Source organism: Palaemon carinicauda, chromosome 10 (assembly GCF_036898095.1).
Source record: "Palaemon carinicauda isolate YSFRI2023 chromosome 10, ASM3689809v2, whole genome shotgun sequence".
NCBI lineage: Eukaryota > Metazoa > Arthropoda > Malacostraca > Decapoda > Palaemonidae > Palaemon > Palaemon carinicauda.
In genome coordinates, this window is record NC_090734.1 from 161444440 (window position 1) to 161464908 (window position 20469).

Genomic DNA, 20469 nt, shown 5'->3' on the forward strand with positions numbered 1-20469 from the left:
TTTTCCTCGTTTCCTTTCCTTACTGGCCTATTTTCCCTGTTGGGGCCCTGGGCTTTATAGCATCCTGCTTTTCATCTAGGGTAGCTCAGTCAGAATAATAATGATAATAGTAATGATAATATACAGTTGAATGGGCTAAGTCACATAATTACCGTTATTTTCTACTTAGCGCTAATGTTCGAATCCTTGGTTGTGCGGAGTACTCATCAATGATAAATTTCGCTATGGTCTATGATCGCATGGCAGGCTCAATTTTATATATATATATATATATATATATAATGTGTGTGTGTGTGTGTATATATATATATATATATACACACACACATTATATATATATATATATATAATGTGTGTGTGTGTGTATATATATATATATATATATATATTTGAATATCTATATATATAATTATTTTATTATTATTATTATCATTATTATCATTATTATCATTATTACAAGCCAAGCTATAACCCTAGTTGAAAATTGGAAAAAGCAAGATGCCATAAGCCCAAGGGCTCCAACAGGGAAAAATAGCCAAGTGAGGAAACGAAACAAGGAAATAAATAAACTACAAGAGAAGAATAAATAATCAAAATAAACTATTCAAAGAACAGTAACAGCATACATCTGTGCTATAAGCCGCAAAGGTGAAAATAGCGTGTAAATCCTAACTACTTTCGCCTTTATGACTATCCTCTAGTAGTCTAGTTGGAGTTCACTCAATATTTTAACTTTTACTTGTTGTTTATTGCATGGGCATAGTACGTGTTCTTGTGAGTTTTACATACACACAAACACACACACACACATCACACATATATATATATATATACACTATAAAACATATATATATAATATATATATTACTTATATAATATATATATATAATTATATATATATATATATATTTGTATTATATATATATATATATATGGAGAGAGAGAGAGAGAGAGAGAGAGTGAGAGAGAGAGAGATTGATTGATTATGCACGTGCTTACGTAGCCTATGTGCGTGTCTATATCTATATCTTGGCTACCTAACGTAATTTTATTTGACCCCAGATCAAAGTGTTTATTTAGAGTTAGTTTAACAACTCCTTGGCAAGTTTAAAAAAACGAAAATAATTCGAGACATAACATGTAAATGAATTTGCTTCTTATTTTACATAATCTACCATTTTCATGTTATTAATGTTCTTCAAATATTTTAGTAATTCATTACTTTTATCGTAGGATATTTTCTTGTTTAATGTCCTCACTGGGCTATTTTTCCCTGTTGGAGCCCTTGGGCTCATAGCATCGTGCTTTTCCAACTAGGGTTGAAGCTTAGCTTGTAATAACAACAACAACAATAATAATAATAAAAGATTCTTAGTCTTACTTTAAGAATTACAGAAAAAAAAAATATTGCTACATAAAAAAAAATCTACCAATAACTGAGGTTGTCAGTATTTTAAATAGTTTAATTAACTCTTAAATATCCTATGTACTTGCACTCTGTTTGCGCGCGCGTAGGTACTCTAGCGTGCTTACGCATTAATCTCTGTCCTTAGCTGATTTTCATGAATCTCTTTGAAAGACTTTTAGCCAAAGAACTTTCACGATCAGCTGTCAGGGTTTTTTCTAATTAGTTCAGTGATGTGCAGAAAAAGTCCTTAAATTCATATTTTAGAAAATTCTGTCATTTTAAAGGTATGGCTAATGTTATTTAGTATATGTGTGTTAAACGTAGTTGCTACTACTACTACTACTACTACTACTACTACTACTACTACTACTACTACTACTACTACTACTACTATTATCATCATCATTATTGTTTGTTATTATTATTATTATTATTATTATTATTATTATTATAATTATTATTTTTAATATTATTAATATTATTATAATTATTATTTTAATATTATTATTATTATTATTATTATTATTATTATTATTATTATTATTATTATTATCCTGCACTGTGGTGGTCTCCAGGTCTAGATTTTTGCCAACGTCAACAATTTGCTCCCATCCATATCCTTCAGAAATTAAAATCAGTTTGAAGTCTTCCCAATTATTCACTTTTCATTTTCACTCATGCTCCAGTGACGCAATGGACTGTCAAATATGAATCCAATCCAAAGTTAATTGCTGGAAGATAATTGTAGGGTATCTGTCAATACTCCTTTTAAAAGAAAACATGTGTATCATTGAAGATGAAATGCATTTTGTCGTAAAACGTAACACAGTTGCGTTTCTTCATGTTTTGTTAATTAATGGATCTTGGAAGTAACGACTGTTATAAGGTGATATCAATGTATACCACCGTACAGCTTTATTTTCCAATGAAGGTTATTGCAGAAGTGTAGGTTATAATTAATTTTCATATGACTAAAATATTTGTAAATTCATATATTCTAGGCTGGTGAACGGTCTCATCTTCTTGTAAACTTCATTAACACTATTTTACAAGTGTAAAATATAATGCAACATAATCAAACCATTGAGTGTGTGATGCCTATCTTAGTATATGACTTTAATATCTGTTTTTTTTTTCCAGAGATGGGAGGACGCAGATGTCGTGTAGTCTTCAGCTACGCTCCGCAGCACGACGATGAGCTGCCGCTATGTGTTGGTCAGACTATAACTATCCTTCAGGAGGTGGAGGAGGGCTGGTGGAAGGGCGTCTTAGATGGACAGGTCAGTTTGGAGGGCTTCCTTTCCTGGAATCCAATTCTTCTGGGGTTGTGGTGGCCTATTGGAAACGATAGTTTCTTGTAGTACTTGCAACCTCACCATCCTTGTGAGCTAAGGATGGGACTTTTGGGGAAGCCTATAAGTACAGTATACCTCCTGAGTCATCAACATCCATTGCCTGGCCTTCCCTGGTCCTAGCTTTGGTACTGTAGTTCAGTCTCTAAGGTATTGTCCTACTACCCAGGGTTGTCCCTTACCTAGGGCATTATCATTGCCCCTTGCCTCTATCATTCATGAGCAACCTTTAAACTTGTTCTTGTAGCTATTAGTTTGACAATTGCAAATTTATATTTTTATGTATTCTCAGGTTTTAAGTTCTTGCTTTCATCGAATTAATTTAGCCAAATTTTTATATTTTGGCAATTTTTAAGATAAAATCCTATCAAAAGTTGTAATTCAACATTTTAATACCTGTATTTTTATCTGCCTTTTAATGTCTTGTGTTTTCATTTTATATTCAATGTTTTCCTTTGTTTTTTTACTTATTCAAATCAAGATTCTATCAAAAGTTATACTTCAACAAATTTCTATTTTTTTTTTCCTTTTTGTGCTACAGCATTAGGTATTTTTGCATATATTTTGTGTTGTCAAATAAGTTTATTGTTATTCCCTTCCTCCAGGTGGGCATGTTTCCTTCAAATTTTGTAGAAAATCTAGACGAAGATGACGCCTCCACCAAGTCAGCAGAGTCCAATTTGGAGAACATCAACAACCAGTTGAATGCCACCAATGACCAAAAAGGTATGTGAAGTTCTTTGAATGTTCTTTTGACCGGCAATGTATGTGCTCTCATCATGCATCCCCTCACAGACACGCTCATTCTCCATCCGTAATGGAAACGCTCCATGTTCCTTCATTTTATTTATCACTATATAATCATGTGTTTGCATGTGTACCTGGCATTTATGTTTATTTTTCCACATGCAGTTTTTTAATTTTTTTGTAGAATATCATCTGGGTACATTTGAATCTCTTAAAGTAGCTTTGAGTACAGTAAGTTACTTGTACTGTAACTTCAGTTTTGCTCTCGTGTAGATCGTGTTGGTTATTATGTATTGGGTACAGTATTTAACTTGTTGGAGTAACAGGCAGTGGAAGTATATTGAAAGCAATTACCATTTGATTATATTTTTTTTATAAGCAGAATCGCTTTTAATAAGAAAATGAATATATGTATCCCCAATCCTTAAATTTTATGGGGCTGCCTCTGGTTTATTAAAACCGAACCTTGTCAGTGTCCCAAGAGGTGAGATCTCGAATTCTCACAGGTCTAATCTCTTTTCTCCAATGTTTTGCGTTATTCCTTAGATAATCTAAGAAAACATCTCTCATGCGTTAACAATTCAGAACCTCCATCGAGTTGCATATTTATTTAATGAGAAGAAAGAGTAATTTTTGTTTTCATGCCTTCATGTTGCATTATCCCAAAATTCTTTTCCTATTGTTATGTGTATCCATCTCCTGATAGACTGTTCTCAAAAGTTTTTTTTTAATGTTTCTGTTTCAGTCCTGCAATGTTCAGAAGTATTGACTCTTAATTACCCTACACAGTACAGTGGCTATTTTATTGTATGCAAAGGGCATTTCACTGGCAGGGGTTATTGCATAGTCCCCAGATACAGAAGGATGGTCTGTGTCAGTTGGTGCTTAATGTGGATTTTTTATTTACAGAAATAAAGCCTAAGCCTATTCAAGGCATGGGCTATGGTGTTAAGTTAACAGACCTGAAGAAGGACATAAGCAATAGAAAGGATTCTGATACCACATCCAGTAATGGATCAGCCAAAATATTAGGGTCTTCCGGGTCATCAGCTTTCCAACCAGTGCATAGAAATAGAGAAGGGCCAAAAGAGAATGGTAAGAAGGGAAATATCCAATGTGCTAAAAACTCACTATTTATCCAATTGCTATATTCAAAGCCAGCCAATTTTGCCTTTGTCTTCTGCTTGAGGTTTCCATTAGATGGTGTTAGATGCTCTACTAATTTGTAAAAAAGAAAGTTGTTTAACTACCCATTTAAAGAAACTTCTAGCGTACGTGCAAATTTCTTCATTTTGGTGAGTTACTGGAGCTTAAACTAAACGTAGCATTAGTCTGTGCTTTAAAGTAAATTTATGAGCCAAGCAATTGTTACCGAATACTGTAAGTAAAGGTAAAGTTAAGTCAACTACAACAAAGTAAATTTGCTCTTGTCTGGGACCATTTAGCCTAAATTTATAAATCAATATAGTAAATACAAAGTAAAATCTGCCTTGAATAAATCTGCTGTACTTTATAACAAAGATAAAAGTAGGAAAAAAGCTAGGTTACATGTAATATCCACAGAACTTTAACCACTGTTTTTGGAAAAATCTGCATCAGCACAGTGGATAAGGTTTTCCAAGCACAATTTTCTTGATAAATCATGATACACATTGGTTAAGGAGTCTTCAAACCATAAGTAGAATTGCGTGTTTGAAATTCAGGTCCAATGAATAACTTTCCAGGTGCGAGTTCCCCGTGAAAATTTGGTATTTTCAATATTAATCTTACCCGATGATCATGTAGCTGTCAACTCTGTTGCCCGACAGAAAAATCTAAGGTCGGGATACGCCAGCGATCGCTATACAGGTGGGGGTGTACAACAACAGCGCCATCTGTCGAGTAGGTACTCAGGTACTTCTTGTCAACAAGAACACAATTTTTCCTCTGTCGTGCCACCGGCAAGACCTACTTGGATACGCTGTTGTTTCTGGAGTTGTTTTCACGCATTTGGTGATGTATTCGCTCTAGACTTTAGCTTTCGCTATTCAGGAACTATTATCATTAGCTTATCAAGCTTTTTGATTAGATTTGGATTAATTGTTGATGAACTTTGCTAGATTTTGGATTCCCCCCTTTGGCTAATTCAAGAATTCAAGATGTCTGACCATTCTCAAGTCCCTAAGTACAGGCAGTGTAGCGCTAGGGACTGTTCTAGGCGTCTTCCGAAGGCCTCTATAGATCCTCACACCGTTTGTTCCAATTGTAGGGGTAAATCCTGTCAATTGGAAGATCGATGTGAGGAATGCGCTGGGCTTTCGGAATTCGATTTTAATGAATTCCTAAAGAATGCACGTAGGCTAGAGAAGGATAGGATCAGGAGGAGTTCTTCTCGCTCGTTTGATTTTTCCTCTCCCCATGCCCCTCAACCTATTCCTTCCCCTGTAGTGGTGACTCCCGACCCTGCTACTAGTGCTCAACCCTCCATGGCGGACATGATGCGTGCCATTCAGGCTCTTGGTGACAGAGTGGAGTCATTAGCTAATGACCGGAATCAACTTTTGGCCGATGTCAAAGAGTTGAAAGCGAAGAGTGCAGTGGGAAGTGTAGTGAGTGCAAGTGCGGTGAACAGTGTCAGTGTCAGTGTTGCGCATGAGGGTGCATCTGTTCGTGCCAGTCGTCCTCCCAGTCCGGGACCTCTTGCAAGCTCCCAAGCCCAGGGGAGAAGCAATGTCGAAGGACCAAAGGGTTCGACAGGCCTTGATCAGCGTACGGATGTACCCTCAGTGGTTGCGGACGTATCTGTCAGAGATCGTCCCATCCACAAACAGACGAGTGAGCCCATTCATTCCTCGTCTGTGGAAGAAGTTTCTAGGAAGAAACGTTGGACCAAGGTCTCACGACCTCTCAAGCGCAAGGTCCCTTCCGAGCGAGTCCAACGGCCCAGGTGTAGCCACTGGGTCAGTTCGGACTCGCCGCAGTCTTCCGAAGACTGCACACCTCCCAAGAGAGGTAGAGTGGTTCCGCAGCAGGCAATCACTCCGTCTGTTGCCGCACCAACCACGGTAGACCCTAAGTGGTCCATGCTGCAGACTATGCAGTCTCAGCTTGCTTCCTTCATGCAGGAGTATCGTGCTGAGAAGGTTGACACTGCACCTGTTAACCTACAACCTGCCACGGTTGTGCGCTCAGCAGATACTGCGGCTGCCTGCTCCCACACTCCACCTGTGAGAGCTCCACCACCGATGCGCAGTCGACCCTGCCAGACGCATGTTCATGCGGCAACCTCCGTTGACATGCGTGAGCTACCGCATCAGCAGTGGGAAGGTGCTGTCAAGCTGCCGTGTTTTGACGCAATGCGGCAGTCTCCGCAACCCACGGCAGTCCCTCCCATGCACCAGCACTCCGCTTTTGTTGTTGCCAGCTCGCAGACTGATCAGCAGCGGCATGATGTTGGATCCAGTGCAGCTACGCATGCACCCGTTCTGCCGGATTCAGCCGTTCAGCTTTCTGCTCCACCTTTGCCACTTCCTCCTCAGCTTTCGGATGATGGAGTATCTGATGACGACGAAGCTGCGCATTTGGACGATCCGCACTCCGACATTGAAGAACCCAAGTCTACGCCTCCCTCCTTAGACTTTAGGAAAGTCCTTGCACTGTTTAGGGAACTGTATCCGGAACAGTTTGTGTCTGCAACCCCGCGCTCACCTCCCTCCGAGTTCGCTTTAGGCATGCAGTCAGCAGCTCCTGCCTTCACGAAACTCGTACTCGCGCGCTCATCCAAGAGAGCTTTGAGGGTACTGGGAGAGTGGTTGCAGTCCAAGAAGCAACTGGGGAAGACTGCCTTCATCTTTCCGCCTACCAAGCTTGCTTCCAAATCTAGCGTCTGGTATGCCACGAGAGAGGAACCCGGCTTGGGAGTTCCTGCCTCTGCCCAGGGCGACTTCTCAAGTCTGGTTGACTCTCCCCGCAGGCTGGCTATGAGACGATCTAAGATTTGCTGGTCCTTTTCTGACATGGACCATCTGTTGAAGGGAGTTTTTCGTGCTTTTGAGATCTTCAACTTCCTCGACTGGTGTTTGGGAGCGTTAAGCAGAAAGACTTCCCCTTCGGATAAGGACTCTGCCATGCTTATCATGTCTAGCATGGACAAAGCCATTCGGGATGGGTCTGGTGAGCTTGCGGCTTCGTACGTGTCTGGAGTGCTTAAGAAGAGAGATCATCTTTGCTCCTTCTTGTCTGCGGGGATCACTCCATGCCAGAAGTCGGAGTTGATGTTTGCTCCGCTTTCCAAGTGTCTCTTTCCGGAAGAGCTGATCAAGGGGATTGCTGCCTCGTTGATCCAGAAGGATACCCATGACCTGGTGGCTTCTTCCGCACGTAAAGTCTCTTTACCTTCCGTGCCTAGACCTAGGATGGACACACCAGCATCTAGGTTCATCCCGCCCTTTCGTGGCAGAACCTCCAGCAGAGGAGGTACCCGTGCCGACAGTCATCGTGGCAAAAAGAAGAAGGGTTCCAAGTCCTCAAAAGGCAGAATCTGACTGCCTTCCTCTCCAGACAGCAGTGGGAGCCAGGCTCAAGAACTACTGGCAGGCTTGGGAGAGCAGAGGTGCAGACGCTCAGTCTGTGAAGTTACTAAGAGAGGGGTACAGGATTCCGTTCTGGCGCAATCCCCCTCTAGCAACTACTCCCATCAACCTCTCTCCCAACTACAAGGAGGAGGACAAGAGGCTAGCTTTGCAGCAAGAGGTGTGTCTCTTGCTACAAAAGGGAGCGGTAGTCATAGTCCGGGACCATCAATCCCCGGGCTTCTACAACCGTCTCTTCTTGGTAGCAAAGAAGACAGGAGGCTGGAGACCGGTGCTGGACGTCAGTGCTCTCAATGCTTTTGTCACCAAGCAGACGTTCACAATGGAGACGACGAAGTCGGTGCTAGCATCGGTCAGGAAGGAAGACTGGATGGTCTCGTTGGACCTAAAAGACGCGTACTTTCATGTCCCCGTCCATCCAGACTCCCAACCTTTCCTAAGGTTCGTCTTTGGAAAGGTCGTGTACCAGTTCCAAGCCCTGTGCTTTGGTCTAAGCACGGCACCTCTTGTGTTTACCAAACTGATGAGGAATATTGCCAAATTCCTTCACTTGGCAGACATCAGAGCCTCCCTCTATTTGGACGACTGGCTTTTAAGAGCTCCGTCAAGTCGTCGCTGTCTGGAGAATCTCAGATGGACTATGGATCTGACCAAGGAATTGGGTCTCCTGGTCAATATAGAGAAGTCCCAACTCGTCCCATCCCAAACCATTGTCTATCTAGGTATGGAGATTCAGAGTCGAGCTTTTCGGGCTTTTCCGTCGGCCCCCAGGATCAGTCAAGCCCAAGAATGCATCCAGAGCATGCTGAGAAGGAACCGATGTTCAGTCAGGCAGTGGATGAGTCTAACAGGGACACTTTCATCGCTGGCCCAGTTCATCGAGTTAGGGAGACTCCACCTCCGCCCCCTTCAGTATCATCTAGCTGCTCACTGGAGAAAGGACATGACGCTAGAAGCGGTCTCAGTTCCTATATCCGAAGAGATGAGGTCTGCACTGACGTGGTGGAAGAACAGCATTCTTCTCAAGGAAGGTCTACCATTGGCTGTTCAGACCCCCGACCACCTTCTCTTCTCGGACGCATCGGACACGGGCTGGGGTGCGACACTGGACGGACGGGAATGCTCGGGCACGTGGAATCAGGAGCAAAGAACACTTCACATCAACTGCAAGGAGCTATTGGCAGTTCATCTGGCCTTGAGAAACTTTAAGTCCCTCCTTCTAGGCAAGGTGGTGGAGGTGAACTCCGACAACACTACAGCCTTGGCGTACATCTCCAAGCAAGGAGGGACTCATTCGAGGAAGTTGTTCGAGATCGCAAGGGACCTCCTCACCTGGTCAAGAGATCGAAAGATTTCGCTGGTAACGAGGTTCATTCAAGGCGACATGAATGTCATGGCAGATCGCCTCAGCCGGAAGGGTCAGGTCATCCCCACAGAGTGGACCCTTCACAAGAATGTTTGCAGCAGACTATGGGCCCTGTGGGGTCAGCCCACCATAGATCTATTCGCTACCTCGATGACCAAGAGGCTCCCGATTTATTGTTCACCGATTCCGGACCCAGCAGCAGTTCACGTAGATGCCTTTCTTCTGGATTGGTCCCATCTAGACCTGTATGCGTTCCCTCCGTTCAAGATTGTCAACAAGGTACTGCAGAAGTTCGCCTCTCACGAAGGGACACGGTTGACGTTGGTTGCTCCCCTCTGGCCCGCGAGAGAATGGTTCACCGAGGTACTGCAATGGCTAGTGGACGTTCCCAGGACTCTTCCTCTAAGAGTGGACCTTCTGCGTCAGCCGCACGTAAAGAAGGTACACCCAAGCCTCCACGCTCTTCGTCTGACTGCCTTCAGACTATCGAAAGACTCTCAAAAGCTAGAGGCTTTTCGAAGGAGGCAGCCAGAGCGATTGCCAGAGCAAGGAGGACATCCACTCTCAAGGTCTACCAGTCAAAATGGGAAGTCTTCCAAAGCTGGTGCAAGGCGAATGCAGTTTCCTCAACCAGTACCTCTGTAACGCAGATAGCTGACTTCCTTTTACATCTAAGGAATGTAAGATCCCTATCAGCTCCTACGATCAAAGGTTACAGAAGCATGTTGGCAGCAGTCTTCCGCCACAGAGGCTTAGATCTTTCCACCAACAAAGATCTACAGGACCTCCTTAAGTCTTTTGAGACCTCAAAGGAGCGTCGGTTAGCCACACCAGGCTGGAACCTAGACGTGGTTTTAAGGTTCCTGATGTCAGCAAGGTTCGAACCGCTTCAATCAGCCTCTTTTAAGGATCTCACATTAAAGACTCTTTTCCTCGTTTGCTTAGCAACAGCTAAAAGAGTCAGTGAGATTCACGCCTTCAGCAGGAACATAGGTTTTACATCTGAAACGGCTACATGTTCCTTGCAGCTTGGTTTTTTAGCTAAAAACGAGCTTCCTTCTCGTCCTTGGCCCAAGTCGTTCGAGATCCCAAGCCTGTCCAACTTGGTTGGTAACGAACAAGAGAGAGTACTTTGCCCAGTAAGAGCTCTTAAGTACTATTTAAGACGTACAAAGCCATTACGAGGACAATCAGAAGCTTTATGGTGTTCTATCAAGAAACCTGCTTTACCGATGTCTAAGAACGCAGTTTCTTATTACATCAGGCTTTTGATTAGAGAGGCCCATTCTCATCTGAAGGAAGAAGACCATGCTTTGCTGAAGGTAAGGACACATGAAGTTAGAGCTGTCGCTACTTCAGTGGCCTTCAAACAGAACCGTTCTCTGCAGAGTGTAATGGATGCAACCTATTGGAGAAGCAAGTCAGTGTTCGCATCATTTTACCTTAAAGATGTCCAGTCTCTTTACGAGAACTGCTACACCCTGGGACCATTCGTAGCAGCGAGTGCAGTAGTAGGTGAGGGCTCAACCACTACATTCCCATAATCCCATAACCTTTTTTAATCTTTCTCTTGAAATGCTTTTTATTGTTGTTTTTGGGTTGTACGGAAGGCTAAGAAGCCTTCCGCAGCCTGGTTGATTTGGCGGGTGGTCAAATTCTTTCTTGAGAAGCGCCTAGATTAGAGGTTGTGATGAGGTCCTTTAGTATGGGTTGCAGCCCTTCATACTTCAGCACCTAGGAGTCGCTCAGCATCCTAAGAGGATCGCTAGGCTCAGTAAGGAAGACGTACTTAAAAAGGCAGAGTAATGGTTCAAGTCGACTTCCTTACCAGGTACTTATTTATTTTATGTTTGTTATTTTGAATAACTGCTAAAATGAAATACGGGATACTTAGCTTCTAATGTTAACATGTATGCTGGTCTCCACCCACCCCCCTGGGTGTGAATCAGCTACATGATCATCGGGTAAGATTAATATTGAAAAATGTTATTTTCCTTAGTAAAATAAATTTTTGAATATACTTACTCGATGATCATGAATTTAAGGACCCTCCCTTCCTCCCCATAGAGAACCAGTGGACTGAGGAGAAAATTGAGTTCTTGTTGACAAGAAGTACCTGAGTACCTACTCGACAGATGGCGCTGTTGTTGTACACCCCCACCTGTATAGCGATCGCTGGCGTATCCCGACCTTAGATTTTTCTGTCGGGCAACAGAGTTGACAGCTACATGATCATCAGGTAAGTATATTCAAAAATTTATTTTACTAAGGAAAATAACATTTTTTAATGGAATGGAAGAAACGAATTAAAACTTAAATCTTAGTAGTCAAGTTCAGTCTGCGTGGCCTTGTCAGTATGGCCATAATTATAAGTCCTTGTCAAATACAAATAAAGGTGTTGCTTTATATTTTTTTTTATTAAATCAATATGTCCTTTAAATCAAATTATCAGTAAATTTGATTTTCTCTGCTTATTCCTGTGTCTGATATTTGCTTGCATGTACATTTTTCTGTTTATACTTGGCCCTCATGCACACAGTGTTCCAGATGACTATACGATATGTGTTTATCAAAAGTTGAAAGTTGTAGTTTTTTAGTTGGTCTCGTCAAAGAAATCTTTCGTTTATGGATTCTACTTTGATCTTTGCATGTTGCATGTCCTCCATCATTAAAACTTTTTGTTATCAAAAAGTCTTACATTACTGCAAAAGTTTTTTTTACTCGCCCACAGACTTTCCTTTTGCATGAAATATGTTTAATTGTATTTGTTCTGTATTCTACCATTTTTTTATGATGCTCATAGAAATGGATAACTTATTCTTCAAAATTATCTTAATATTTAACCATAGCATTGAGCTTTTTATTTTTTCCATGATGAAATTGTGGTTAAAGTGCTTTTATTTCATGAATTGAAACATTCTTGATTTGTTTCTTTTAGTATTTTATTTCTAAATCTTGGGAGAATAATATTCCTCTAATCTCCAAAACAACTCTTGTATTTCATAAGGTAGTATTTGAACTGCATGCTTCTGAATTATATTACTATTGGTTAGATGTTACATTCAAGTAGGATATAAATGCTGTTGGCTGTATTAATTCTTTTTAGGTGAATGACCATTTCCCATAGCATCATTATAGAAATAGTATTTTTATGATAAATTTTAGATAGCAAGTAGATTTGGATGATGATCTGCATTTCTAAAATTTTTAAGTCTGTAGGGTAGAAATGAGAAATTTACTTCCGTTACCAATTTCATCGATGTGTGATTGTAAACATACAGTAATTGGTTGTTTTCTAAAGAAAAGGCAGTCCTTGCATTCACAGTTGTTCCATAGAATAGCAGCAAGAATCCATTTGTTGTCAAGTTTTTTTAATGCTCATAATTTTATTGCCTAAAAGTATACTCTCACTTTTCTACATAAGGCTCGTAATGTTTGATAATTGATTCACCATTGCTCAGGATTTTCAAGACCTGCTAGGTGTTGTTTGGCATTCCTAAAAATGAAAATCATTCATGTATTAAATTTTCACTGAAAATCAGACCATTCTCAAATGAATTCATGAGTTAACGACCATCTTTTCAACTTACATTCCTGATGATGATTTATGCCACGCAGGTCAAGTGAAGGACTTCAGAGATCTACCACACAGACTTCCTCCGGCTTTGGAGCCAAAGGCAGAGAAAGTTACCAGCAAAACGGATAAGACCCGTATCAATGCAGCTGATAAGGAGCGCATCAGTTCCCTGGAAAAAGACAGAATAACTATCACCATTGGCGATGATAAGTCAAAGGTGAGTGATTGATATCCTTGTATTTCTATTTTTCTTGAAGTGGTGAATGATATGTAGTAAGCAAGATTACTTGAGCAAAGTCAAGTTTGAGAGAGAGTAGAGGTCCCCTTTTTGTTTTTGTTTCATTTGTTGATTTCGGCTACCCCCCAAAATTGGGGGAAGTGCCTTGGTATATGTATGTATAAGATTACTTGAGAAAGTTTTTATAGCTAAAATATTTGTTATTTTTTTTTGGAATCATTTCAGGGTGAGCAAGTCTGTAAAAGAGATTATCCCTCCACAACCCAAAATGATGCTTCGCAACCTTCACCGCCTCAGTTACCTCCAAAACCTGGTAAGGTTTGCTGAAGATACTTAAGATTATTTCTACCTTTTGGAATTCTCTATTTTCCAGCATCTTTTTAGTGATATTGTAGAATGAGTGATGCATATAGCAGATATCTGTAGTAAATATTATTTTATAATGTATGGATAAAGTTTATATGTTATGATGACACACTCAACTTTTTTTAAGCTATAGTATTTGGTTAATCCAGTACCATTTTACAAATATGGTTTGAAAACTTTAACTAGCAACAGTAGGAGTTTCTCTTATAGGTAAACTTATGGTATTCCTTCCCAAAAGTACGGCCCCTCAAGGATTGAAAATATTTTAGATCCAAATTGTATTCTGTGTTTGGTGCGAGCATCTATGGGTAGAATAAGGGATTTGCGGCTCATTTAAAAATAATAGTTATTTGGTGTAAATATTTACACAAAGTACATTCTCTCCAGGGCTTTTAATCTTGAGGTACTGACTAGACAGAAACAAAGCTGCTATTTTGTTTTGGTTGTTTTTCCTTACCATGTTTCACATTTCTTCATCAAACAGATGTAAAAATATGTCTAACACTATTTTTAATATTTTTTACATATTGAAATATACATTTTACATCAGTGTTTTTAATATGTTGTAATTTTCATTACATTATTACAGTACTCCATTCTCATATATGAAAGGAGGTTTTCCAAAGCCCCGTGGATAAATAAATTTTTGTATATAACAGTAAACATCAAGAGAGTTAATCCTTTCACAGCATACATTTTAATATGCCCTATTTTATTCATTTATTAGCGTACAAACATTAGGGAAATAAAAAGGATGTTAAAAACTTAGAATTAGTGTGTTCCAGTATTCATTTAACTTGAAAATATCCTTGTATTGTAATGTTCATCTGCTTCGAATGTTAAATTCTTTTTTCTTTTTTATCTATGATTGTAAATCTTGTCACACAAGTGAATTTTCCACTATAGTATGCTCCATAATTATATTGTTAACCATAATTTTTTTACTGAAGATTTTGTATAATCTGAAACACTTTGCTAAGTTTTTGTCTTGTCCACATTGACTTTACAAACATAACTTGGTTAGACACATTTTCTACAATCAGTAGTGTATTTTTGTGGCTGTATTATCAAGTCTTGAAAAAAAAAATAATTGAATAAAGCAGATCCATTTATGTGATCTACAAGATTGGGAAAATACCATTAACCATTAAGGACTGATTAGATTGAATGGGGAATCTACTCTAAATATCGTATCGGCTTTCACTTACTCAAATACTACATTAACCCTTTTAACCGCAATGGACGTACTGGTACGTTTCACAAAACTCATCCCTTTACCCCCATGGACGTACTGGTACGTCCTTGAAAAAAACTGCTATTAACATTTTTTGCATATTTTTGATAACTTTTTGAGAAACTTCAGGCATTTTCCAAAAGAATGAGACCAACCTGACCTCTCTTTGACGAAAATTAAGGCTGTTAGAGCAATTTGAAAAATATATATCGCAAAATGTGCTTTAAAAAAAAAAAACGCTTCGGGGTTAAGGGTTGGAAAGTTCCAAATAGCCTGGGGGTAAAAGGGTTAAGTAATGAGAAATAACTTATTGTATAGCTCATAATGAAAATTGAATGCCTAAAATATCTAGTGCAGTATATAGCAGTCAAAGCTAAGGATACCTGGCTCAGTATATCTGTGAAAATACTTTCAAGTCTTTCCTACATTTTTGGACGATTCTAAATTATGTTGCTTACAGGTAGATCAGAAAATTCTTGACTAGATAACCATTGCACAAGTTTAATTTATATACTTTTGAAAGTTACTTGAAAAGGTTGCTATGCTTTTAGCTTAATGTTTGGTTTTCTTGCATGGTCGTTTTGAATACAGTATTCCGAATTTAACATCATAAACTTAGGAATACATAAAGTCAGATAGTTCATGGGTATATATTTAATCTAAACATATTTATTTGTACATCTCTACCTTCTAACTGTATAAGAGTTGAACTTTTTATATGTGGAACTGTTTTAATTTTTTACCAATTGTCTAGTTGTAGCTTTCAAATCTTAAGGTACTGTAACAACTGAATATTAAAGTAGAAATTCTTTTATTTAAAGGATCATCATAATAAATTATGAAATATATGCTCGGTTTTTTACATCACTATATATTTATAGAATCTTCCATACATTGTTTTGCTCTTTCCCAGTTTATTCTATTTAAAGTATTATTATTATTAGCAATTTATTTTTGTTTAGGAAGTAAGGTGTAACATTTTATATGTAATTTTGGAAACAGATTTTTATTTTTGCAACTTGGTAATAGATTGCACTGAACTTGTAGATGAATTTAGTTGAAAATTTTATTGTAAATTCCTAATTTTCATTTTTTTTTTATATTTCTGTATTTTGTGCATAACATGAAAATAATTCTGCGTGTTTTCTATTACATTAGCTTGCATGATGTTATAGCATCAGTAGTGCAGGTTATATTTTCATATATTTTTTGTACCTTGATGTATTTTTTTTGGTGGAAGTCCTCACATATATTTTTGACTTTTTTCTTTACAGTTTCCAGTGGTAAAGGTAAAGTTTCCTTGCTATGCATAAGTTGTAGAACTGTTTTAAAGAGATTTTTCTCGTACTAGTACAGAGTAAACATTTTCAGCATTTCATTTGTTAATATATTAGTTTATGCTTTTTTGCACTGGGATTTAATGCTATTTAGCATGTCAACACAAAGCCAAATGTTGTTAGATTATTTCACTCGGGTGTCTACCTTCTTTGTCGTGGAAATGTTTTACAGTGAAAGCTACTCTTCCAGATTGAAGGATTGTAAATGTTTAATTTTATTCTACTGTATTTTTAATCCAGTTTCTCCAGAGAGGACTTTAGAATGAATGATAGATTCACTGAAATAAAAAAAACTATTTGAGCCATGTTTAATGTTTGAAATAGAAAAGAACTTTGTTGAAGTCAGCCACATAAATCCTGACTGAGAATTAAGATAGTTATGTGCAAGGGGCTCTTTAGTGATTGTAGTCATTAACAATCTTAGCAATATTTAGAGTAGAAGAATATCTATTAAGTTGTTTCCTGCAACACTAATATATAACTGCATAGTTTAGAGTTTTTATAGTTTTCTTATTTTGTATTTTCTTACTGATTAGCACAAAGAAAGCTAATGTAGTATTTTAGATTCTGGGTAAGTGAATTAAAGATAGTGATGGTAACAGAAGAAACATAACATGATCTATGATGTACAATACAATATTTATTACAAGGCTAATGTTATGTGTATATTGATTTAACTAAGCTAAATGATAATGTTGAGCTATTTAGTTGGCCTTTGGTTTTGTTTTGGTGGAGGTGTTACAAAGCATAATCAATTTAATTTTGCCGTTTTCCTGTTAGGTGTCCCTCATAATTAAAAAAAAATTCACTGATAAGTTTAACGTTTCATTTGTGAAGCTGACGACAAATGATGACAATCAATTTTAAGAATTTCATAAATATTTACTTAATCCAACTTTAATCTTTTGTCCTTTGATGTATGTTTTTAAAAGAACAAAAAGTAAATTACATAACATGAATACTTTTCTGCTAATGTAAAATCAATAAGTTGCATTTTGACAAAAGAAAGTAAACAAATTTGAATGCTCTATTACACTGGAAAGTTTCATGCAGTGCTTTAAAAATGTAAGATTCAATAACAGAATGTTACCTGTACATTTGAATTACCAAGTTATTGGGAATGGATTGAAATAGGTTTGTGATGGAAAATAACGAATTATTGGCGGATTTTCTATAGTTGAGATTTTGTATCACTTAAATGATTGTAGAGTAACAGAATAAGTAAAAATAAATTTTTTACATTTTTATATAGTTCAGGTGAGATCCATATGCCTTCTAATACTCTATTTTTCCTTCACAGTGAGAGAGCTTGCTAGAGTTATGTTCCCATATGGTGCGGAACATGAAGATGAGCTCGAGTTGAAAGAAGGTGATATCATCACTGTTCTATGCAAAGAACTGGAAGATAAGGGATGGTGGAGAGGTGAACTTAGTGGCCGTGTGGGCGTCTTCCCCGACAACTTTGTGGAACTTTTAACTATCGAAGAGACGGTAGGATAATTTTCGTTATGTTGCTTTTGGTATGTTACCGACTTCAGTATTACCTTACAGCATACAGTACTAAATTATCAGGTTTCTTATCAATTATTAATCATGGTTTCTTTTATTGAAATAGAATTTTGTTGTCTGCTGTGAGGTATGAAAACTTGAGTTGTCATTATCTTAGATTAGATAGGTGATTAGTAATATTTTGGGTTGATAGTGTACTTTCTATTCATAGCAGATGCTATTTGAATATGCATTAGGAAGGAAATCATTTGTACTCATTTACTCTTTCCTGCATTAGGTTTTTATTTTATTTTCAGTGTCAGAGATTTAGCATCTATAAATTAATATTCCTTAGCATAGACAATGAAAGCAGTCATCCACATGTTAATCCTTTTACCCCCAATGGACGTACTGGTACGTTTCACAAAACTCATCCCTTTACCCCCATGGACGTACCGGTACATCCTTGCAAAAAACTGTTTTACATTTTTTTGCATATTTTTGATAACTTTATGAGAAACTTTAGGTATCTTCCAAGAGAATGAGACCAACCTGACCTCTATATGATGAAAATTAAGGCTGTTAGCACAATTAATAAAAAAAATATTGCAAAATGTGCTTGAAAATGCCTGGGGGTTAAGGGTTGGAAAGTTCCAAATAGCGTGGGGGGTAAAAGGGTTAATTTCTGTGTTGGTACTTATTCTGAAATACATTATTCCTGATTTCAAGTCTGAATTAAATACCATATGAAAATTCAACTTTATGCAATTTTACACTACTGGGTTATTGCTATACAATATTTATAAATGCTAGTACTGTAGTATTAATTATCATAGTCATGGCATAATAATTTACTGGAATTTATCTGTTAGTTATAAAAGATAGTAGGTGTTTTTAACTTCCCCATATCTCCATGTTAGACGTACGGTAATTTATTTAAGAATTGTCGTTTAGAATTGTCGTTTTCAATAATGAATCAAATATGATTGGGTTAATCATTAGAATCTTTGTTTACCTAGGCAAAGCCACCCCGTCCTGAGAAGCCAGCAGCAGTGCTAAAGAAAGGATCTTCCCCAACAAGTTCAGCCGACAGTACTCCAACAGGCACATTAAGTAAGGCAGGTTAGTTCATATATATTATTTATCATCAGAATATCTTCTTCAGTCTTTTTTACTATTAGTGGTTTTGTTGTATTTGAGCAAGAGAAGATAATTCTTGCAGTGCATTGATAAAAATGTAATGTGAATGTAACTTTATAGTTTGTGATGTATAGCTGATATCGGCCCCTATAAACTACATTGTAAACAATGATTTTCAGTGGATGCAGGATCGCATATAATGTTTAGATTGTTTAAGTCTTGTGTGCTGATTTTCCATATTTATGGATTAAGTAAATTCATCTTTCCTCTTGCACAAGAATGCATTTTTATAATTTCATTTTTTTCTGTGTGCTGACATGTACTCTTTGAAATACATCAATTTTTAGGTTTTAGTTATTCAGCTAGTAAAGAAAAATGAGATTGAATGTGTTATCTCTTGTAGATCTTGCCACTTCTTAACTTAGGTAGCAGGAAAATAAGTTTCTTTGCTTGTTTTTCTTGTTAGTTGTATTATTAGCCACACTGTCATAAGAAAGCGCTACTGTATATTGTTTAAGAAATAGCTTTAGGATTTAGATTAAAGAAGATATGCCATAAAAAGGGAAGTTATTAAGGTTTGGATAAACGAAAGAGGGATGTTTATCCACTGTTATTGATTAGATATGTTATCAGTAGTATGACGGTGGCGAGTGGTCCTTGCAGAGCTGTGACCAGTCTGTTATAGTTGTCTTGTAGCGATATCCAAAACCTGTTTTGGGCAATGCTGATTTGTATTGCCTAAAGAACCTGCAAGGTAAGACTTTATCATTTTATGAAGAATTTGATTCAAAATACAACGTGCAGTGTGGTAAAAGTGAAGGTTTTTATAGGTCGTGTGATTTTGTATGCTATACTCCCTTGTGTTTACTTATGCATAATAATAAAAGATATTTCATTTAGATGTCTGTATGTGCAGAAAAAATATGTGCATAGTACTACATATTTTATTATCAATATGATTAGCACACTTTGTTTAGAATTAGAGTTTATTGAATTTAGTTCTGGTAATCTTTCACAATACTGTACTAATACTGAATTTTGGTGTACATGCTAGAATTGATAAATTTAGTGCTTTGTGCATATGGGGAATTGGCATTTTAACAAGTCGTAAATTTTTTTAAAAGCTACAAATCATGAATTTGTGAATAGAGTTTGATGTTACAACAGTGGAATTTACTACAGCATCTTGAATACAATGGGGCTAACTACAGCATGTAACTCATTTGTGCATATGGGGAATTGGTATTTTAACAAGTTGTAAATTTTTTAACAGTTACAAATCATGAATTTGTCAATAGGGTTTGATCTTAAAACAGTGGAATTTATAACAACATCTTGATTACAATGTGGATAACTACAGCATATAACTCATTTGTGCATATGGGAAATTGGCATTTTAACAAGTCGTAAATTTGTTAACGGCTACAAATCATGAATTTGTCAATAGGGTTTGATGATACAACAGTGGAATTTACTACAGCATCTTAAATACAATGTGGCTAACTACAACACAAGGTAATATTACAGTAGAGTCCCACCCAGTGCTATTACCGCTTGCCAGTACATAGGAGCTTGATGTTTTTCTTTTTTACGAGGGAAGCAAGACCACGGTGCAGCAAAAACCATTACTCTATCGAAATATTAC

At 37.6% G+C, this 20469-nt stretch overlaps 1 protein-coding gene across 12 annotated transcripts in view; it reads left to right on the forward strand.

Moving 5' to 3' along the window:
- Nucleotides 1-20469, forward strand: part of LOC137648932 (SH3 domain-containing kinase-binding protein 1-like) — a 245358-nt gene that overhangs the window by 195320 nt on the left and 29569 nt on the right. For 8 of the 12 annotated variants that reach the window (XM_068382124.1, XM_068382128.1, XM_068382132.1 and 5 more), the window contains 7 exons: nt 2549-2688; nt 3366-3486; nt 4417-4602; nt 13063-13238; nt 13485-13572; nt 17497-17687; nt 18704-18806. In XM_068382124.1, coding sequence (XP_068238225.1) covers nt 2549-2688; nt 3366-3486; nt 4417-4602; nt 13063-13238; nt 13485-13572; nt 17497-17687; nt 18704-18806 — 1005 coding nt within the window. The remainder of the gene's footprint in view (nt 1-2548; nt 2689-3365; nt 3487-4416; nt 4603-13062; nt 13239-13484; nt 13573-17496; nt 17688-18703; nt 18807-20469) is intronic. The other 4 variants (XM_068382125.1, XM_068382134.1, XM_068382136.1 and 1 more) reach the window with 2 other exon arrangements.